Source organism: Staurois parvus, unplaced genomic scaffold, assembly GCF_062004578.1.
Source record: "Staurois parvus isolate SC_StPar_1 unplaced genomic scaffold, SC_StPar_1.0 ptg000211l, whole genome shotgun sequence".
In the NCBI taxonomy this organism is placed as follows: domain Eukaryota; kingdom Metazoa; phylum Chordata; class Amphibia; order Anura; family Ranidae; genus Staurois; species Staurois parvus.
The window spans coordinates 202,946-226,099 of record NW_028318007.1 but is presented as its reverse complement, the minus strand read 5'-3'; the positions used below and the strand labels follow the sequence as shown (position 1 = coordinate 226,099).

The window sequence follows — 23,154 nt, the reverse complement described above, 5'->3', positions numbered from 1 at the left end:
GATGGGACACTATTCCTCCCACTGACACCAATGATGGGACACTATTCCTCCCACTGACACCAATGATGGGGCACTATTCCTCTCACTGATACCAATGATGGGGCACTATTCCTCCCACTGAAACCAATGATGGGGCACTATTCAACCCACTGACACCAATGATGGGGCACTATTCAACCCACTGACACCAATGATGGGGCACTATTCCTCCCACTGATACCAATGATGGGGCACTATTCCTCCCACTGACACCAATGATGGGACACTATTCCTCCCACTGACACCAATGATGGGGCACTATTCCTCTCACTGATACCAATGATGGGGCACTATTCATCCCACTGACACCAATGATGGGGCACTATTCCTTCCACTGATTCCAATGATGGGGCACTATTCCTCCCACTGATACCAATGATCCAATATAATCCCATAGTTTGTAGGTGCTATAACTTTCATGCAAACCAGTCAACATACACTTAGGCTCCATGTACACAAGCCAACCCTGACCGCCAGAAAACGCAAATCACGGCAAAACCGCTGTACATCGATTTTGCCGTGGTTTGCATTTTCTTGCGGTCGGCAGTCAAAACGTTCCTATCCTGAATGTGATTCTTCCGTGTTCAGGAGAGAGAGGTTTAACCTCACAGACATGTGGCAGCTCCTAAACTCTGCTAAATGCCTGTCTGTACATGGACACAGGCTTTCATGGAGTGGAGTTTTGGAGCTTTGGCAAAAAAATGCCAAAAGCTCCTAAACGTAAGTTTTGAAGCTGCTCGTGTACATGGGGGGTCTTAGAGGGATTATTTTTTTTAACCAAAGACATGTAGCAAAACACATTCTGGCCAAAATTTATGAAGAAATGTCACTTTTTAAATTTTTTTACTGGATATATTTTATAGCAGAAAGTAAAAAATATTGTTTTGTTTTTTTTCAAAATGTTCAATCTTCTTGTTTAGTTTATATTGGAAAAAATAAAAAAAAACCCCGATGGTGAGCAAATACCAGCAAAATAAAGCTTTATTTTTGGTTGTAAAAAAAGATATACATTTGGTTTGGGCACAGTGTTGCATGACCGCGAAACTGGCAGTTAAAGTAGTGCAGTGCTGAATAGCAAAACTGGTCCTGGTCATGCTTCCGGAGCAGAAGGGGGTAAATACCTTTTCCTGGTAGTAGTTGGCGGGAAAGTTGTACACTTCCACAGAGCCGTCATTGCGAGCCACAGCGAGCCTGCCGCTCTGTTCGGAGTATGACATGCACCGCACCCCGGATGGAACGTAGTCGAAGAAGCGCACGCGGTGAACCGTGAACTCCCCCATTCCTAAAAAAAAACAAATATGAAGATGAATGTTCTGTGTTCACCTGACCCTCTGAAAAAAGTGATATTGTATACAGCAACCAATCAGAAGATTCAATGTTAGACATTCAAGGCAAAGTGACTGGTTCTCCTGATAGGGTCCCCTCCCCCGTCACCAAACCTGCACCCCAACTGCTGCTGCCCTCAGGAAAAATGGGAAATGGGTACTTCATATTCACTATATTGCCAGTATGGTCGGCCGGCCTTTACACACACAAGAACTTTAATGGCCCCCCAGTCTTAGTCCGTAGGGTTCAATATTGAGATGGCCCCGCCCTTTGCAGCTATAACAGCTTCACCTCTTCTGGGAAGGCCGTCCACAAGGTTTAGGAGGGTGTCTATGGGAAGGTTGGACCATTCTTCCAGAAGCACATTTGTGAGGTCAGGCACTGATGTCGGGGGAGGAGGCCTGGCTCACAGTCTCTGCTCTAATTCATCCCAAAGGTGTTCTATGGGGTTGAGGGCAGGACTCTGTGCAGGACAGTCAAGTTCCTCCAGCCCAAACTGGCTCCTCCATGTCTTTCTGGACCTTGCTTTGTGCACTGGGGGGCAGTCATGTTGGAACAGGAAGGGGCCATCCCCAAACTCCTCCCACAAAGTTGGGAGCATGAAATTGTCCAAAATGTCTTGGTATGCCTTAAGAGGTCCCTTCACTGGAACTAGGGGGCCAAGCCCAACCCCTGAAAAACAACCCCACACCATAATCCCCCCTCCACCAAACTTTACACTTGGCACAATGCAGTCAGGCAAGTACCGTTCTCCTGACCACTGCCAAACCCAGACATGTCCATTGGATTGCCAGACAGGGAAGCGTGATTGGTCACTCCAGAGAACACGTCTCCACTGCTCTAGAGTCCAGTGGCGGCGTGCTTTACACCATGGAATCTGACGCTTTGCATTGCACTTGGTGATGTAAGGCTTGGATGCAGCTGCTCGGCCATGGAAACCCATTCCATGAAGCTCTCTACACACTGTTGTTGTGCTAATCTGAAGGCCACATGAAGTTTGGAGGTCTTTAGCTATTGACTCTGCAGACAGTTGTGACTTCTACACACTGTGCACTTCAGCATGCACTGACCCCGCTCTGTCATGTGACGTGGCCTACCACTTGGTGGCTGAGTTGCTGTTGTTCCCAGTTGCTTCCACTTTGTTATAATCCCACTAACAGTTGACGTGGAATATTTAGTAGCCAGGAAATGTCACGGATGGACTTATTGCACAGGTGACAACCTATCACGGGACCACGCTTGGAGTCACTGAGCTCCTGAGGGCGACCCATTCTTTCACCAATGTTTGTAGAAGCAGTCTGCATGCCTAGGGGATGATTGTATACACCTGTGACCATGGAGGTGATTGGAACACCTGAATCACATGATATGGAGGGGGGGGCCAATACTTTTGGTAATATAGTGTACATTGTCACAGAAGGGAAAACCAGGACCGGAGTAACAGACTGGAGACGGGAGTCTGCGCTCCCAGGAGGCCATGGCGGTACAGGAGCCAGGTATCAGGCTCCATGTGTCAGTGACACCCAGTGGTGTACATGAGGCCTTGGTGGGGCAGAGGGGCTCCTACCAGGAGAAGCCGGCACTTTGTGTGGAATGGACAGACCTGGAAACACAACAAGGGACATCTGTCTGATAAGAGCTTCACTTCCATCCATCTCTATATCAGAGGTGTCATGGCTCAGTGCTGGACATGTCTGACACCAATGATGGCAGATCTCAGTGCTGGATGCATGTGACACCAATGTAGGCTGATCCCAGTGCTGGATGTACGCGACACCAATGTAGGCTGATCTCAGTGCTGGATGTATGTGACACCAATGCAGGCTGATCTCAGTGCTGGATGTATGTGACACCAATGCAGGCTGATCTCAGTGCTGGATGTATGTGACACCAATGTAGGCTATCAATGCTGGATGTATGTGACACCAATGTAGGCTGCTCTCACAGCTGGATGTATGTGACACCAATGTAGGCTGATCTCAGTGCTGGATGCATGTGACACCAATGTAGGCTGATCCCAGTGCTGGATGTACGTGACACCAATGTAGGCTGATCCCAGTGCTGGATGTACGTGACACCAATGTAGGCTGATCCCAGTGCTGGATGTACGTGACACCAATGTAGGCTGATCCCAGTGCTGGATGTACGTGACACCAATGTAGGCTGATCTCAGTGCTGGATGTACGTGACACCAATGTAGGCTGATCTCAGTGCTGGATGTATGTGACACCAATGCAGGCTGATCCCAGTGCTGGATGTATGTGACACCAATGTAGGCTGATCTCAGTGCTGGATGTATGTGACACCAATGCAGGCTGATCTCAGTGCTGGATGTATGTGACACCAATGCAGGCTGATCTCAGTGCTGGATGTATGTGACACCAATGTAGGCTATCAATGCTGGATGTATGTGACACCAATGCAGGCTGATCTCAGTGCTGGATGTATGTGACACCAATGTAGGCTATCAATGCTGGATGTATGTGACACCAATGCAGGCTGATCTCAGTGCTGGATGTATGTGACACCAATGTAGGCTATCAATGCTGGATGTATGTGACACCAATGTAGGCTGCTCTCACAGCTGAAAGTATGTGACACCAATGCAGGCTGATCTCACAGCTGGATGTATGTGACACCAATGTAGGCTGATCTCAGTGCTGGATGTATGTGACACCAATGTAGGCTGATCTCAGTGCTGGATGTATGTGACACCAATGCAGGCTGATCTCAGTGCTGGATGTATGTGACACCAATGTAGGCTATCAATGCTGGATGTATGTGACACCAATGCAGGCTGATCTCAGTGCTGGATGTATGTGACACCAATGTAGGCTATCAATGCTGGATGTATGTGACACCAATGTAGGCTGCTCTCACAGCTGAAAGTATGTGACACCAATGCAGGCTGATCTCACAGCTGGATGTATGTGACACCAATGTAGGCTGATCTCAGTGCTGGATGTATGCGACACCAATGCAGGCTATCAGTGCTGGATGTATGTGACACCAATGTAGGCTGATCTCAGTGCTGGATGTATGTGACACCAATGTAGGCTGATCTCAGTGCTGGATGTATGTGACACCAATGTAGGCTGATCTCAGTGCTGGATGTATGTGACACCAATGTAGGCTGATCTCAGTGCTGGATGTATGCGACACCAATGCAGGCTATCAGTGCTGGATGTATGTGACACCAATGTAGGCTGATCTCAGTGCTGGATGTATGTGACACCAATGTAGGCTGATCTCAGTGCTGGATGTATGTGACACCAATGCAGGCTATCAGTACTGGATGTATGTGACACCAACGTAGGCTGATCTCACAGCTGGATGTATGTGACACCAATGTAGACTGATCTCACAGCTGGATGTATGTGACACCAATGTAGACTGATCTCACAGCTGGATGTATGTGACACCAATGTAGACTGATCTCACAGCTGGATGTATGTGACACCAATGTAGGCTGATCTCAGTGCTGGATGTATGTGACACCAATGTAGGCTGATCTCAGTGCTGGATGTATGCGACACCAATGCAGGCTATCAGTGCTGGATGTATGTGACACCAATGTAGGCTGATCTCAGTGCTGGATGTATGTGACACCAATGTAGGATGATTTCAATGATCGGTAACACACAGCGGGCCCCCCTCCCTCTCCGGTACACTAACCAGCTCTCACGTTGCTCCTCTTCCTTCACGTGGAGGCTCCCTGAACCCGGAAGCGGAATGACGTCAGGAGAAGCACCGCCCCCGGAGCGGAGAGGCGGGAAGTTCGGGTCCGGAGGTGGAGGGAATCGGGATGGTGCAGATTGTGGTGTCCAGGTGAGGAGAACGGGGGAGGGACGCAGGGCGGCGGGCTTCTCTCCGGTCACAGCACTCAGCCTGAGAGGGACAGACAGTGGCTGTTCTGTAGGGGGGGGGGTCCGTCCTGTGGGGGTCCCTTCAGGTAATCTGTTTTTTCCCACAGTACCCATTCCGCACTGGAGTCTGGCCGGAGGGGGGCGCACTGTGTGAAGGGGGGACCCCGGGGGGGGGACCCCGGGGGGGGAGGGGTTGTGTCTGATCCCTGTCCTTGTCTTCCAGAGATGGGGATCCGGGGGAGTGGATGCTGATGGAGCTCCAGGGGGAGATCGAGGCCCGGAGAGAGGATGGACTGACCGGGAAACTGATGGGGGATCTTCACTACACCAAGGAGGTGAGCTGCCCGACCTCTGCACCCTGACCTGCAACTTCTGAAACCCAACCATTGACCTCGACCCCCACACGCCCACCTCCAGCCTCTGCAACCTGACCTCCGACCTGCAACTTCTGAAACCCAACCTTTGACCTCTGCACCGCCACCTCTGCTCCATGACCTCCAACCTGCAACTTCTGGAACTCAACCTTTGACCTCTGACCTCCACACGGCAACCCCTCGATCTCTGCACCCCGACCTCCAGCCTCTGCACCCTGACCTTTGACCTTCAACTTCTTCACAACCTTTAAACCTCTGCATCCTGACCACTCACCTGTGCCTAGTTATGCCAACCATCAATTCCCATCATTGTTGCATATCAGTGCCCATCAGTGCTGCCTATTCGTGTCACATCATCAGTGCCCATCAGTGCTGCCTATTTGTGTCACATCATCAGTGCCCATCAGTGCTGCCTATTTGTGTCACATCATCAGTGCCCATCAGTGCTGCCTATTTGTGTCACATCATCAGTGCCCATCAGTGCTGCCTATTTGTGTCACATCATCAGTGCCCATCAGTGCTGCCTATTCGTGTCACATCATCAGTGCCCATCAGTGCTGCCTATTCGTGTCACATCATCAGTGCCCATCAGTGCTGCCTATTCGTGTCACATCATCAGTGCCCATCAGTGCTGCCTATTCGTGTCACATCATCAGTGCCCATCAGTGCTGCCTATTCGTGTCACATCATCAGTGCCCATCAGTGCTGCCTCAACACACATCAGTGAAGGAGAAAAATTACCAGTTTGCAAAATTTTATAATAGAAACAAAGAAAAACTTTTTTCTGTCAAATGCTTTGCTCTGTTTTTGTTTATAGTGCAAAAAAGAAAACACCCAGCAGGGGGTAAATTCCACCAAAAGAAAGCTGTATTTCTGTGAAAAAAAAATTAAATTTCATATAGGTCCAGTGTTGCATGACTGCGCAATTGTCATTCAAAGTGCAACAGTGCTGAATGCTGAAAATTGGCCTGGACAGGAAGGGGGTATAAGTGCCCGGTAGGTAAGGGGTTAAACATACCAGCCCTACAACAAGGTGCCTGATATTATCTTTCAGACGAGCACTTGGCCAAAATAGCAGCTGTAGTGTGCCTGTCTGCTAGGGGAGGTTCCGCCATTTTCCTTTACACTCAGCAGACCAGTAGCTAATGCAGGCCATAGACGGGCCGTTTATTGGGCAAAGTGTTGGCCAATAAATTAAAAATCAGTCGGTGCCGTTGGATGCTGCCACCAATGTCCACGAAAAACGGCTGTTTCTCGTGGATTTTCCAGCATGACCAATAAAAAATAAATGAGAAGATGTGCAAAAAACGGCCAACGGGCTGGCCCCACTAACAGCGTGAATATTGGCCGATTTTTTTTTTTAAATTTTTTTTTTTTTTTTTTTTTTTTTGTGTGGACGAAAATTTGGCTGATAAACGACTCGTCTATGGCCTGCATAGGAGAGTGCAGCAGCCAGCAGAGAATGGAGGAGATCTGCCAGTAGCACCATCAAAGGATAGCTTGCCTTTGTTTCTAGAGACAGCTTGCATAGAAGAAAGTAAAACTGCAGTTGTCTGTCAGAAATGCTAATTCCCTTATGGGTTCTAGACTGAGGGGGGGGGGGGGGGGGGGGAGGATCATGAACGTGTGTTGCCTTATGAAGCATTGTTCTTTCATGCAATGAGCGCACACGACAAAGAGACGATGGTTAGGGCTCATGTACACTGCAGCTGATAAACTGACATTTAGGAGCTTTTCTGCATTGTTTTCAGCAGCCCCTGAACTCTCCCTAATGTTTTCCTATGTGTCCATGTACACATCGTCATTTACAGTCATTTCTTTTTAACGCACCAAACTTGCATTCAAGAGTAGATTTTACCAGCGTTTCAAACGCTTGTAAATGCAGTTAACCACGTTTATAAACGTTTGCATTTAGAAGCATTTTTTAACTGTTCCATATCCAGATGCTGTCCAGAGCCTTTTTTCCTCATCAGAAATGCATGCAAAGTGTTTTCCATGTATTCAAATGAACCCAGTACACCAGCGCAGTCAGTTCCAGGTTTGGCGTGAAGGAAACAATGGTAGAACGCACTGCATTATGCTCATGATGGGATCCATAGTGAATACAACCAGAAAACACAGGTCATCTCAACACATACTGTTCTCTCTGCTTCTGCTCTCTCTATTCCCCTCAAAAGGTCTGAAATAGTTAATTATTTACTGTTTTTCAGTGCATTCTGGGCATTTTGGAAGGTCTCCTGAGGTTATCTTAAAAAAAAATGCTTCTAAATGCTCATAAACACGGTATGCAAACGCGGCTAAACAGACGTTTTTTTAACCTCTATTTCCAGCAGTCAGTTTCCATCGTTTAGAAGAGTTTTCCAAACGTCCCGTGTACATGGATTCTTAGAATGAGTAGTCAACTTTTGACATTTGGGAAGGTCTTCTGAGGTTACCTTTTAAAAACGCTTCTAAACGTAAAAGCGCATAAACACGGTACGCAAACGCAGCTAAACAGACATTTTTTAACCTACGTTTTCCAGCAGTCAGATTCCATCATTCAGAAGAGTTTTCCAAACCCCCCGTGTACATGAGCCCTTAGGCTTCATGTACACAGGACACTTCTGAACAATGGAAACTGACTGCTGGAAAACGTAGGTTAAAAAATGTCAGTTTAGCCGCGTTTGCGTACCGTGTTTATGTGCGTTTATGTGCATTTACGTTTAGAAGTGTTTTTTTAAAGATAACCTCAGGAGACCTTCCTAATGCCCAGAATTACCTATTTCAGACATTATGAGAGAAATAGAGAGAGCAGAAGCAGAGAGAGAAGTATTTATTGGGATTAGCTGTCTTTTTTTTGTTTTTTTTGTGGTGTTTGGATGTGTTCCGGCTCATTTCTGTGCAGAAATGATTGCAGCAATGTCTAACATTTATTTCAGGTACTTATATAGCGCTATCAATTTACCCAGCACTTTACATATATATTGTACATTCACATCAGTCCCTAACCCTCAAGGGGCGTACAATCTAACATATTTTCTTTCATGCGAAACCTCCAAGTATGGTGTACCGGGTCCATTTGAGTACCGGGAAAACGCTTTGCATGCATTTTTCATGATGAAAAAAGGCTCTGGACAGCATCTGGAAGTGGAAGAGTTAGAAAAAATTTCCAAACGGTTAGCCGCGTTTACAAGCGTTTGAAATGCTGATAACATCTACTCCTGAACGCAGGTTTGGTGTGGTCAAAAACGAGTGTAAACTCAACTGCCTGTAAACGACGATGTGTACATGGACACATAGGAGAACATTACGGAGAGTTCAGGGGCTGCTGAAAAAAAAAGCAGAACAGCTCCCAAACGTGAGGTTATCAGCTGCAGTGTACATGGAGCCTTATGCAGGTCATAGACGGGTCGAAAAACTTTCGTTTTAAAAAAAAACGAAAAATCGTTTGTTCAATAGGCCGACGTTACCACCAACGGTAAAAAAAATTGGCCGATTTTCATCCCGTCTACGGCCGGCATTTAATTACTTCTGTCCCTGCAGAGAGCTCCGCTATTATATTTGACATGAAAAAGTCTTGAGGTTGCAACAATGTATCCATTTCGGATACAGATGTTTTTATTCGGATACAAATAGATACATTGTTGCAACCTCAATACTTTTTCATGTCAAATATAATAGCGGACTGGAATTCTTCTTTTCCTTCTTCTTCTTTTCCTTCTTCTTCTTTTCCTTCTTCTTCTTTTCCTTCTTCTTCTTTTCCTTCTTCTTCTTTTCCTTCTTCTTCTTTTCCTTCTTCTTCTTTTCCTTCTTCTTCTTTTCCTTCTTCTTCTTTTCCTTCTTCTTCTTTTCCTTTTCCTTCTTCTTCTTCTTCTTTTCCTTTTTCTCCTTCTTCTTCTTCTTTTCCTTTTTCTCCTTCTTCTTCTTCTTTTCCTTTTTCTCCTTCTTCTTCTTCTTTTCCTTTTTCTCCTTCTTCTTCTTTTCCTTTTTCTCCTTCTTCTTCTTTTCCTTTTTCTCCTTCTTCTTCTTTTCCTTTTTCTCCTTCTTCTTCTTTTCCTTTTTCTCCTTCTTCTTCTTTTCCTTTTTCTCCTTCTTCTTCTTTTCCTTTTTCTCCTTCTTCTTCTTTTCCTTTTTCTCCTTCTTCTTCTTTTCCTTTTTCTCCTTCTTCTTCTTTTCCTTTTTCTCCTTCTTCTTCTTTTCCTTTTTCTCCTTCTTCTTCTTTTCCTTTTTCTCCTTCTTCTTCTTTTCCTTTTTCTCCTTCTTCTTCTTTTCCTTTTTCTCCTTCTTCTTCTTTTCCTTTTTCTCCTTCTTCTTCTTTTCCTTTTTCTCCTTCTTCTTCTTTTCCTTTTTCTCCTTCTTCTTCTTTTCCTTTTTCTCCTTCTTCTTCTTTTCCTTTTTCTCCTTCTTCTTCTTTTCCTTTTTCTCCTTCTTCTTCTTTTCCTTTTTCTCCTTCTTCTTCTTTTCCTTTTTCTCCTTCTTCTTCTTTTCCTTTTTCTCCTTCTTCTTCTTTTCCTTTTTCTCCTTCTTCTTCTTTTCCTTTTTCTCCTTCTTCTTCTTTTCCTTTTTCTCCTTCTTCTTTTCCTTCTTCTTTTCCTCCTTCCTCTTCTTCTCCTTCTTTTTCATCTTCTTGCAGGTCACTGCTCATGTGCAGATTTTTTATCGGTAAAACGATCGGCCAATTTGCCCATTATTGCCGGGATAAACAGCCAAATTTTTTCCACTTTACCGATAAAAAAAATGTGCCAAACCCCCGAAAAACGGCCAACCCAATTTTTTTTTCTTTTTTCGGCCGAAAAAATTGGCCGATTTTCGACCCGTCTATGGCCTGCATTACACATAAAAATAAAAGGCTTCAAATATTGGCTCAGTTGTAATACACAATAAAGCCACTAGGTGTTGCCCAGCAACTGCCCTTCAGGGCTCCACTGCCTGGATTGCTCTCTGGAATGAACGGTTTGGAGATTCTCTGTCTTCTGGGAAAAAGAAAAAACACATTTCTAGGAGTCACTTGGATGTGCAAAATGACGACTTCTGCCACCTCTTGTTCTTTGCAGTATTCCCCATGTAAAATAGCTTTGCTTTCCTCCCGTTTGTTAAGCCTACAATGTTTCCCTGGAGTCGTACCTCTGCCTTTTATTATTATTATTATTATTATTATTATTATTATATTATTATACAGGATTTATATAGCGCCAACAGTTTGCTCAGCGCTGTACAATATAAGGGAGACAATACAGCAACAATACAGTTCAATACAAGAGGGATAGGAGGGCCCTGATCCTGGGAGTTTACATCACATGCCTTTCCAGTCTGTGAGCCCTAAAGCTGCCTTAATGGAATATGATACTATGGGGGTTATTTACTAAAGCTGGAGAGTGCAAAATCAGGTGCACTTCTGCACAGCGACCAATCAGCTTCCAGGTTTTATTGCCAAAGCTTAACTGAACCAGCTGAAGTTAGAAGCTGATTGGATACCATGCACAGCTGCACCCGATTCTGAGTGTAGCAGCTTTACTGAATCTCCCCCTTTATGTTAACCCCTTGCCTACCGAGCACTTTTACCACCTTCCTGCCCAGGCCAATTTTCAGCTTTCAGCGCTGTCGTGCTTTGAATGACAATTGCACAGTCATGCAACACTGTACCCATAGGACATTTGTATCATTTTTTTCACACAAATAGCTTTCATTTGGTGGTATTCAATCACCACTGGGTGTTTTATTTTTTGAACAAATTAAAAAAGACCAAAAATTTAGAAAAAAAAAGTTTTTCTTTATTTCTATTATACAATTTTGCAAACAGGTAATTTTTCTCCTTCACTGATGTGCATTGATGAGGAGGCACTGATAGGTTGCACTGATGAGGTGGCGCTGGTGGGCATTGATGAGGAGGCACTAATGGGCAGCACCACTGAAGCACCAACAATGTGCCCTCTTTGAACCTCAGTAAGCTCTGACACGATTCCGTGTTACTAGCAGCACACGCAGTGAATGACGAAAAGTGAGACTTCACACCTGTTAACGAGGTGTCTCATCACACAGCAGAAGCAAAAGAATGTCACATCACTTATGCTTTCAATGGGGGCAGTACAGTGGCTAAATGGTTAGCACTTCCACCTGGCAGTACTTGGGTCGTTGGTTCGAATCCCAACCACAGCACCACCTGCCTGGAGTTTGCATGTTCTCCCTGTGCCTGTGTGGGTTTCCTCCGGGTACTCTGGTTTCCTCCCACACTCCAAAAACATGCTGGTAGGTTAATTGGCTCCTGTCTAAATTGTCCCTAGTATGTGTATGTATGAATGTGAGTTAGGGACCTTAGCTTGTACGCCCCTTGAGGGTTAGGGACTGATGTGAATGTACAATATATATGTAAAGTGCTGCGTAAATTGATGGCGCTATATAAGTACCTGAAATAAAATAAAATTCTAATGGCACGCCGCCTGCACTGGCAATCGCAACCGCACTGGGAACCGAGGTTCCCATGCAGGCTGCGGTTTGCAAAGAAGTGCAGGGACTTCTTCCCTGCGTGTCCCAGGGCACGGGAGTCCATTCAAATGACGTATAAAGCCATTTATAACTCTGCCCCAAATTACATCACTGATCTTGTCTCTAAATATCACCCAAACCGTACTCTCCGCTCCTCGCAAGACCTCCTACGCTCTAGCTCCCTTGTCTCCTCCTCCCATGCTGGTCTCCAGGACTTCTCCAAAGCTTCCCCCATCCTCTGGAACTTTCTACCCCAATTTATCAGGTTATCGCCTACTCTGCTCACTTTTAGGCGATCTCTGAAAACCTATCTCTTCAGGGAAGCCTATCCTGCCCTCAGCTGATACTGGAATCTTCTACTCTTCCTACCAGTCCAGTTACTACCTTTTGTACCACTAGCCCCTCCCTCCTAGATTGTAAGCTCCCAGGATCAGGGCCCTCCTATCCCTCTTGTACTGAACTGTATTGTTGCTGTATTGTCTCCCGTTATATTGTAAAGCGCTGAGCAAACTGTTGGCGCTATATAAATCCTGTATAATAATAATAATAATAATATATAAATCCTGTATTATAATAAAAAATGAATGGGCTTTTGTGCCCGCGCAAAACACGGCCGCATATATGTGAACCAGGGGTTATCCTTTCAGCGTGTTGAGGTTCCACTGCAAGTGTAACTGAATTGTCTCTGGAGTTCGGCTTTATCATCTCCAGATTTCACCTACCAGATTGCAGATCTTCACTTTTTAAGTTCAGATCCACTTTAACGTTTTCATGTGTTATTATTGGTTGATCTAAATCACTGAATGGGTTGCATATCTTGGGGATTAATTGCGACTTTGTGTACTTCGTCACCAGGGTGTCCCCCTCCTCATCATTGGCCATCACATCCTCTATGGGAAGACCGCACGGTTAGAGAAGCCATTCGCTGTTCTAGTGAAGACTAGCAACGTCCACCAGGAGGAAGCTGAACAAACGGCTGTGGAGACCAAATACATTGTGACCGCACTTATCAAGAAGAAGATTATTTTTAAGACGAGGCCAAAGCCTATCATCACCAATGTTCCCAGGAAGGTGTGAGAAAATGAGCCAAACCTGATCGGAAAACACAGTCTAATGCCACATGTTCAGAATCTGCAACTTCTCTGCAGAGTTTCCATGTGTTCCACTTCATGAGCTTTAGCCTCTGTTCATATAGGTAACTTGTATGGAAGAATGTCTGCTGATTGCTTTTTTATGGTTACTTATGTACTTTTGGCTGACTGTACACCCTACGGAGTTAGGTTATCGATGGTTTGGTACATATTGAATGGGGAGCATCTCATCCTGAAGCCCAGTTTGGAGGACACTTGGTGAAATGTTCAGCAAGCCACCTGTTTGAACTTAACAATTTCTTTTTTTTTTTGTATCTTGATGTCGTTTTTTTCCTGTTTTGATGTAAGTAAAAAATGTCTGTAAAATGTCGATTCTTATTTATATAAAAACATTATTACATTCTATTGTCAGCTGTCATTCACACTTTTCCCTGTATTCCTTAACCACTCCCAGTCCAGCCCATGTACATAAACAGCCGTACAGGAGCAATTCAGGGGCGGGTGGCCGTTTATAAACGTTCTCCCACATTCCATGCCTGTGCACGCTCCCTGGGAGCACGCGGTAGAGCGATCAGGTGCCTGCTGTGTCCTCTGGACACAGCGGAACACTGATCGCTGTATGGGACCTCTGTGTGAGGTCTTGATCATGTGATCACTGATTGGCCAATCAGTGATCACATGAATAGTAGTAAGCAAGATGTCACTTCTGACATCATTTTTACTACGTGTGAAATCTGTGAATGATCACAGAGATCACATGGTACAGGGCTATTCACAACATCTTTGTACCATGTGTCAAGCTGTGACCAATCACAGATTTCACTGTCGGGCTCTGCCCAACGGGATCTCTAGTGGTCCACAGCACGGGATTTCCCAGGACGCGGAGTCTAAGTCCCAGTCTGCCTTTTCACCAGAGCCCCTGATGGTGGGGATGACTTTGTGCAAGACTGGAACCAGGTCGCGCCCCTGGGCGCACCCGGCTATAGTAGAGGGGTTCCGCTGAGGGTATGTGCCCGGGATGAGCCTGCTGTGAAGGGGCTGACGGGTCCAGGTCCGAGCGGGATGGATTACTGCTAGGAATGAGCGTGGTCAGACTAGCCGGGTCGGTAACAGTGGGGACAGGTGCGGTACCAAGCAGCAGGCAAAGAGTAGTCAGGTCACATGCCGGGTTCAGTAACAGAGGGTCCAAAACAGCAGTAACTACAGGCAGAGGAATGGTCAGGGATGAGCCGGGGGTCAGAGCAGGAGAGGGTCAGCATAAATCAGGACAAGCAGAGTTTGGCAACAAGGAAACGTACTTGACAGGAACAGGAACAAGACCTTGCGGCAATGAGGACATTGCCTGGCCGGTTTAAATAGCGCGCCCTGCACCGTCATTGGTGCCAGGCGCGCGCCCGTGTGCGTGAGTGTGCATGCGCGGCCGCCCAGGTCCTACTGCCCGCCCGCTGATGTACCTGGGCGATCCGCGCATGCGCAGATTCGTGCGCCGCGTCGAAGACCGGGATCCCTGACACTCACAGTATTTCTCAATGGCTGCAAGAATGCAGCCAGAGAGAAGGAGACATGATTGCTTTTATACCCATAAAAGTGTAAAAAAAAAAAAATCTTCATCATCCTCCACAAGTAGTACAGTGTCACTATGGTGACAATGTACTGCTAGGGTGACAGTATTTTAAAAAAAAAAAAATAATATAAAATTAAAAAAAAAAGTTTTTGAAAAATTATAATTTTTGGTTATAAAACTAATTTGGGTTATTTTTTCTTACTAAAAAGATAGCTGAATACATTTTGGCAAAGATTTATGAAGAAAGATTATTTGCTAAATTTTATAAGAAAAACACTTTTTTCGAAATGTTTGGACTTTTTAATTTATATAGCAAAAAAATAAAAATCCAAGTGGTGAATAAATACCACCAAAATAAAGTTTTATCTGTCTCAAAAAATGCTAAATTCATATGGGTACAGTGTTGCATGACCGCGCAATTGTCATTCAAAGTGTGATAGCGCTGAATGGGCCTGGACAGGAAGGGGGTGAAAGTGTCCGGACATGAAGTGGTTAAAGGTTAACCTTTTAGCGATTTTCAGAATATGACCTTCTGTGTACAGTTTTATTCCTGCATGACCACTGTCTTAATCAGGGGTTGCAGGAAAGAAAATTCCTAGATTTTTTTTTTTTTTCTCCCCTCCATCAACACAGTCCATGTTATTTGGGGAATCCCTCCTGCACTGCTATTGTGTTCTGCTGGAAGTTATAGACGTGGGCAGTAATTGAAAGGAAAGCTGGCGGGCAGGTTGTACTGAAGTCAATCGATGGATCGACTTCAACCTGCCCACAGATGGATCGTATCTTGTCTGGTCCTTGTTGAACGGGCTGAGATTCGCTCCTTCTATGGCTGGCTTTAGAAGCTGCATTCTGGTTAGGATTTTGTGCCATTGTTTGTTGGTGTCTCCCTGTCTGTGTTTTATCAAGCTAATTATAAAGACAAAATCGGGGATTTAGCCTAGACAACAAAACTACAGGCGCACCTCGATTTACCAACGCCTAGGTTCACGTGATTTCCGGTTTACGAATGAAAATCCATTGAAAATAATGCCTCGGTTTACATTTTTTTTTTTTTTTTTTGCAATACGAAGTAAGTTTACCCAGGATGCATTGCGTCTGGGAGGTTTATAGTGCCAGCCCCGTGCATTTAACCTCCTTAGCGGTATTCCCGAGTGTAGCTCGGGGTAAAATCAGTACCAAAAGCGGTAACCCCGAGCTACACTCGGGCTTACCATGCGGCGTTGCTCAGGGAGTCCCTGCAGCACTTACCTTGTCCTTCGCTCCCGCGATGTGTCCCCTGCAGCATCCCCGGCCATCTCCTCCGGCCGATGCCGGCATCCGGCTTCCGTGTTCCGATCCCTGTGACGTCGGGACGTACAGGCGCCGGAACCGGCGGCAAATTTGAAATTTTTAAAAAATGTCATTTTTGTTAAAATGACTATTACATAGTAAAACATTCCTGTTTCAATGCATTTCACATACATTTTGTCCCGAGTGCTTTGTCCTGTGCCCTGCCTGCATTTTGACTGTTCTTTCTGCCTGGAAACTTAGAAAAGTCCATGGCGTCCAAAAAGCGTCCCTTTATGTCAAAATCGGTTTTAGACCGGCTAGAGAACAGCGATAGTAAATCAGAACCACTTGCAGAATTGAGTGATGATTCGTGGGGAAATTCGTCATCAGACACTGAAAACGATTTTGCGACTTTGCTCAGCGATGTGCGAACTTGGTGCTTTTTTCAAATTTCAGTGTTTTTGGTTTGATTATATTATTGAATTAAATGTATTATTATTATATTATTATTTTTTATGATTATTTATTAAATTATAATTTATGATTTCGTGATTCAAATTTTATCATACCCGGGATGTTTACTAGACTCTTGTTCGGACAGATTTCAGTGAGTTATTCCTAAAAATTACAGCCTACAATAAAAAACTACATATTTCCATGCAAAATAATGGTACCGCTTTCAGCACAAAAAAACGGAAATAATCATACCGCCAGGGGGGTTAAAGTGCACTTTATAAAGCGTTTTGAACAGATAAGACTTTTTTTTTAACTTTTTTCTGACCTCCGGAACAGATTAATTGCTCTCTAGCTCCCTTGTCAACTCCTCCAATGTTCATCTCCAGAACTTCTCCAAAGCTTCTCTCTGGGACTCTCTACCCCAATTTATCAGACTATCGCCTACTCTGCGCACTTTTAGGCGATCTCTGAAAACCTATCTCTTCAGGGAAGCCTATCCTGCCCTCGGCTAATAATGGAATCTTCTACTCCTCCTACCAGTCCATCCTCCACAGTTATTACCTTTGTACCACTAGCCCCTTCCTCTTAGATTGTAAGCTCCCAGGATCAGGCCCTCCTAACCCTCTTGTATTGAACTGTATTGTTCCTGTATTGTCTCCCATTATATTGTAAAGCGCTGAGAAAACTGTTGGCGCCATAAATCCTGTATAATAATAATAATAATATAATAATTGGTTTTCAAGGCATTTACAAATTTGTTTTGTAATCATGTCCCTGTACAGTATTTATGCCTTTAAAATGCACTTTATAAGGAGTTTTGAGCAGATAAAAGACTTTTTTTTTGTAACTTTTTTTCTGAGCTCCGGAACGGATTAATTTGGTTTTCAATGCATTCCTATGGGAAACCGCGTGTTGCAATACGAAACGACCCGGAGAACGCATTAAATTCGTAAACCGAGGTACGCCTTTAGTTTTTACGATCGATGTCAACTGACAGTGATCACAAATAAGCAACCATCCTTGATCCACTTTGGAAGATGCTACATGCACCACATCCTGGAATTGATTGTTCTATCTGAACGATGTGTTAATGTAATGTAGAGTTTATCAGCTTAGTATGGAGAAATGCTTTATGTTTTTAGCAGGTACAGAATCGTCCTCCATGATGAGAGAATACGTGAGCTCTATGCACAAGAGATGGTGTCTACCTTTAGATCTGTGCTGTCAGACCCAGGGCTTCAGCTCTTTGTTCGGGGTGAGAGGAGGTAAATGCAGCCACCCTGAAACTAGGTGTTTGATTCCTGTTGAAGAGACTATATATACAGAGGATTGGACAAAAATATGGAAACACTGCATAACTTGCAGGTATGAAAGTGACGACATGTTTCACGTTTATTTCAGGTACTTATATAGCGCCGTCAATTTTACGCAGTGCCTTACATATATATATTGTACATTCACATCAGTCCCTAGCCCTCAAGGGGCGTACAATCTAAGGTCCCTAACTCACATTCATATACTAGGGCCAATTTAGACAGGATCTAATTAACCTACCAGCATGCCTTTAAAGTGTGGGAGGAAACCCACGCAGGCACAGGGAGAACATGCAAACTCCAGGCACATAGGGCCGTGGCTGGGATTCGAACTAACGACCCTAGTACTGCCAGGCGGTGCTAACCATTTAGCCACTGTGCTGTCCCGTTGAAAGCATAAGTGATGTGCCATTCTTTTGCTTCAGCTGTGTGATGAGACACCTAGTTAACAGGTGTGAAGTCTCACTTTCCGTCATTCACTGCGTGTGCTGCTAGTAACACGGAATCGTGTCAGAGCTTACTGAGGTTCAAAGAGGGCAAATTGTTGATGCCGCTTATCTGGTGCCTCTGTGACTGAAGTTGCCAATTTATTTGCTGTGTCGTGAAGCGCAGTATCAAAGGTTATGACGACATGTACAGTTTCTGGGAAAACGTGGTCAACTCACCGAAAGAGACCAAAGGATTGTGACTCGGAGTAAGAAAACAGCTGCTGCAAAAGTGACTGCAGAGCTCAATCTCAGTCTTCCAAAGCCTGGGTCTGCAAAAACTGTGTGGAGGGAACTCCGTAAACAGAACACTCACGGGTGAGCCGCAATTGCCAAACCGCTAGTGACCGATATTAATGCTCAGCAGAGGAGAGAGTGGTGCAGTAAATGGAAGACTAATATGGTCCAATGAATCGAGCTTCATGCTGTTCCCAACCATCGGATGTGTTTTCATGCACCGAACACCGTCCCAAGCTTATGACCAGGACTGTCTTGTGCCAACGGTAAAGCATGGTGGTGGTGCAATCATGGTTTGGCCAGCCATGTCTTGGTATTCTGCAGGCCCCATCATTACTTTGAAAAGTAGAGTCACTGCCAGCGACTATGTACACATTTTTGCAGACCATGTGCACCCCATGGTACAGACGTGTTATTTACCAAGACGACAATACTCCAATTCACACAGCTGGTGTTGTCAAATCGTGGTTGGCCAGCATGCAAATGAAGTCTTGCACCTTCCCTGGGCACCGCACACCTCTCATAGAGCCACTATGGTCATTTTTGGAGAGCAAGGTTTGGGCTTGTTATCTGCCTCTGGCATCTTGGCAAGAATTAGAACGATTTTTGCACGAAGAGTGGTATCCAATTCCATTATCCACCATCCAAGACTTGTCAATTCCCAGGAGAATTCAGGCTTGGATGCCAAAGGCAGTCCAACACCATATTCGATAACAGTTTCGTTTTTTTACCTGGTTTTTCCATAATTTTGTCCAACCCCTGTAACTCAGAACAGATTGAGGCTCATTAGCCATCGTTTCTGTCCGTCAGTCACTTAGGGCTCATGTACACTGCAGCTGATAAACACACGTTTAGGAGCTTTTCTCTGTTTTTTTCAGCAGCCCCTGAACTCTCCCTAATGTTTTCCTATGTGTCCTTGTACACATCGTCGTTTACAGTCGTTTACAGGCATTGGAGTTTACAGTTGTTGTTTTTTTAACGCACCAGTCGATGTTTTTCAGCGTTTCAAACGCAAAACACTTGTAAACGCAGCAAATCGTGTTCATAAGCGTTTGAATTTGTTTTTTTTAACTCTTCCAGTTCCTGATCCAGAGCCTTTTTTTCATCATGAAAAATGCATGCAAAGCATTTTCAAGGTGCTCAGATGGACAAAACACTGAACACAGGATGTCCCCACCAAGCTTGTCACACATTGTAATGACCAGTTCACACCTCAGACCTCTCCCACCCTTGGAAACAAAAGATATGTTAATGACCATTCACACCTCAAATTCTTCATGAAGACCCCCTGCCAGGTGACCTTAATGACTCCCTCCACCAGACACCTTTCCCACCCTTGGAAACAAAAGAAATGTTAATGAGCAACTCACACCTAATTATCTCAACACATACTGCTATCTCTGCTTCTACTCTCTGTATTTCTCTGAAACAGTCTGAAATAGTTAATAATTTACCACTTTTCAGTGCATTCTGGGCATTTGGGAGGTTCTCCTGTGCTTATCTTTAAAAAAAAAAAACGCTTCTACACGTACCTAAATAGACGTTTTTTTAACCTACGTTTTCCAGCAATCAGTTTCCATCATTCAGAAGTGTCCCGTGTAAATGCGGTCTTAAAGATTAATTCCTAAAGTATGGCAGGACCCAGGAAGAAAGCTTTTTTTTTTTTCTTTCTTTATGTCAAGGGCTCCCTTTATTTCTGAGGAAGAACTGCTGTTTAACCCCTTCCTGCCACTGCCTTCCAGGAGGGAGCCCGCCTGAGTGCCCCCATAGGAAACAGTTTTCTGTGGGGGCACTGGATAAAGGGGAGGAGCCGGGAGCACTGGCTGGAGACCTGAGAAAAGGAGGATCGGGGCATTACACAGAGCAGGTAAGCATGTTTTATTATTTTAATAAGGGAAAAAACCCCAAAGATTTACAATCACTTTAATCACTGCTAGAGCTTCAGGTATTATTATTGTGCCACAAGGGTGTTATGGATCAGGATGTGGGATGGGGATATAATCTCCAAGATGAAGTTTTTGTGAATTCCCTTTCATAGGAAACTCGCTTTTTGTTACAGGCCTGGAGGCAGTTCTAACCTGTTCTGAAAAGGGTAAAACATTTCCACTTAGACACAGAGGAAAGAAGCCTTTTTTTGCTCAGCAGAACATCTCAGGCCGGTACCAATAATGGCGAAGAAACAAAGAAGAGAGGGTCTTTTGGGTGAAAAGAAAAAAAAAAAAGGTGGTATTCTGTTCAATACTACTGAAACCTCTAAGGGTGAGGGAGAGGCTCTTTTTTTCTTTTTTTTACAGTCCGTGAGAAAAGATTTCTAGCAACCTATTTGTACTGCAGAGTACAAGGGAAGGCTATTTCCTTTAATTTGTAGGTCTTCCATCCAAGTGGTTTTTTTTTTTTTTTTTGTTTTTTTTTTACATTTTAATGACAAACCCCAAGGTGACCAAGAGAAAGCAAAAACTATGAAATATATTCAGCTGAAAAAAGAACAAGTTATTCTGGAAAGTTTCAACAGACCAGGACATTCAGGACTTTTACTCCCATGTCTTTCTGGTCAGGAAACCTTCAGGGAGGTTCAGAATGATTATGAACGTGCCAAGAATTATTTCCTCTGTAAAAGAGATCGAGCAGCTTTTATGAGTCTCTCTCAGACGATGAGAATGCAAGACCTTGATGACCGCCGCCATCCCAGACATGGTATGGGCCCAGCTGCATTGCCTTGGACTATTTTTGCTAGAATGGTGGAACTGGAGTCAGTTACTTATGTATTTCAAAGTCTTCAGACTGGGTCATGTAGTGCTGAAAGATCCTCTTCTGTGGGTTAGGTAGTCCTCCATTGCAAAGAGTGGGGCTGACGTTATGACGTCAGTGCCCCGCTCTACACTGGGAATGTAGGTTGCTGTGATAATGCTCCCTGAAAACTGTTCAAAACTTAAAAAAAAAAAAATATTTTCCTTTTAGTTTAGTTACTGGTAGTAAACTTTTTTTTTTATCAAACACTTGCTGATCCCACAGAGCCCATTCTGGAGGACAGCTGAGGTGCTGCAGACAACCCAGGGGAAGGGGATATCTCTCTCTGACCAGACCAGGCTGTTCACATCCTTAAGGGGACCTCCGGCTGACAACTAAACATACAAATGCGTAATATGATTACGCATCTGGTGAGTGCGCAATCTTAACATATTCACGGCACATCACCTGGATAATCGTTAAAATATACAGAGCACTTACCTAAGATCATTTTGGATGGATCTTCACGAGTAGCACCTTCTGGACATTCCCATGATTATTTATTGGAATTAGATAGTTTAGCACTATTAAGTGCTCATGATTGCCACTTTATTATCACTTTATTGTGTATACAATTTATTAGCACAATATTTGCACTTTGTCACTTTATCTACCATTAATCATGTGATTCGTGCATTCTATATATTTATTGCATATGGTTGCATTATATTGATTAAGATTTTAGCGCTGCACCTATATTTATTTTGACTGCTTTGGAGGTTGTTTTTGGTTACCTTTTTGGTGCATCAGTTGCTCACGGTTTTAGCGCTCGCCTATTCTGTTTTTATTAACCTTTTTTTTTATACTTTTACCTATAATAAAGCTTACCTGTAGGTAAAATTACTATCTCCTAAACTTGCACTGTTTAGGAGGCATTCACTCTGAGAGCCGCGCATGCGCTCTGAAGGAACGACATACCCACGGCACTGTGCCGTGACCTGGAACTCCCACATGCGCATCGCAACTTGGCCAGTTGGAGGACCGGGTGAAGATGGAAGCCTCGGCAGCAGTGACGGCACGCGCTGGAGGGCTTCATTTTAAGGCAAGTCCTTCATGATGTGCTAGTATGCGATGCATACTATCACATTATGACATTACCTTGCAGGGGATTTTTTTTTTTTTTTGAGCTGTGGTTTACTAGCACTTTAACTTATTCCTTGCTTACTCAGGCTTCTCACCCACCATGTGACTGGTCCTTGAAGTTGCTCCTATTCTTCGCTGGTCAGGTCGCAGCCTTTCTACATTATCAAGTGCTATGCAGGAGCAGCATTGTACAAGAGTATGTCAAGGACCCATTCACAGAGGAGAGGAAAGGAGTGTTCTGGGTCCCGGAGGCACGAGGAACAAGGTAGGCTTATTCCTTACCCCCTAGACTACATGAGCAGTTAACTCTGTCTAAGGGGGCAGCAAAGAATAGTATAGTGTTAACACTGAATGGAGATCAGCTTCAAGTCCTTTGGGTCGCTGAAGACATCTTGTGAGAAGAGGCACTGCGCATGACAGCTTTGAACTGAAGGTGAGTTTTATAGCCAGGACTTTTTTTTTTTTTTTTTTATAGTCCGGACGCTTTCACCCCCTTCCAGGCCAGGCCAATTTTCAGCTTTCAGTACTGTCACAGTTTGAATGACAATTGCACTGTCATGCAACACTGTACCCTTATGAATTTGTTTAGCATTTTTTTGAGACAGATAAAACTTTATTTTGGCGGTATTTATTCACCACTGGGATTTTTATTTTTTTTGCTATATAAATGAAAAAGTCCAAATTTTGGGAAAAAAAGGTGTTTTTCTTAAAAAATTTGGCAAATAAATAATCTTTCTTCATAAATCTTGGCCAAAATGTATTCATCTATCTTTTTAGAAAAAAAAAAAAAAAAACCCAAATT

The 23,154-nt window shown here is 44.3% G+C and overlaps 2 protein-coding genes across 2 annotated transcripts in view; one reads left to right on the top strand and one right to left on the bottom strand.

Annotated features, from left to right (window-relative positions):
• The window catches only part of UTP4 (UTP4 small subunit processome component), a 36,675-nt gene extending 31,579 nt beyond the window's left edge, over positions 1-5,096 (bottom strand). Inside the window, exons 1-2 of the mRNA XM_089678864.1 lie at positions 5,041-5,096; positions 1,161-1,321 (exon numbers count right to left, since the gene is read on the bottom strand). Of these exons, the coding sequence (XP_089534990.1) occupies positions 1,161-1,319 (159 nt within the window). The 5' untranslated portion in view covers positions 1,320-1,321; positions 5,041-5,096. The remainder of the gene's footprint in view (positions 1-1,160; positions 1,322-5,040) is intronic.
• Positions 5,097-5,112: 16 nt separating this feature from the next.
• Positions 5,113-13,563, top strand: CHTF8 (chromosome transmission fidelity factor 8). The gene is made up of 3 exons (XM_089678862.1): positions 5,113-5,193; positions 5,455-5,566; positions 12,923-13,563. The coding sequence occupies exons 1-3, from the start codon at positions 5,171-5,173 to the stop codon at positions 13,142-13,144; spliced, it is 357 nt and encodes a 118-aa protein (XP_089534988.1). The 5' UTR covers positions 5,113-5,170; the 3' UTR covers positions 13,145-13,563.
• The last annotated feature ends 9,591 nt before the right edge of the window (positions 13,564-23,154 follow it).

Coding starts and splice junctions, on each gene's coding strand:
- CHTF8 (XM_089678862.1), top strand. CDS start 5,171: ATGGTGCAGATTGTGGTGTCCAG. Junction 5,194..5,454: donor GTGCAGATTGTGGTGTCCAG/GTGAGGAGAACG, acceptor CTTGTCTTCCAG/AGATGGGGATCCGGGGGAGT. Junction 5,567..12,922: donor ATCTTCACTACACCAAGGAG/GTGAGCTGCCCG, acceptor CTTCGTCACCAG/GGTGTCCCCCTCCTCATCAT.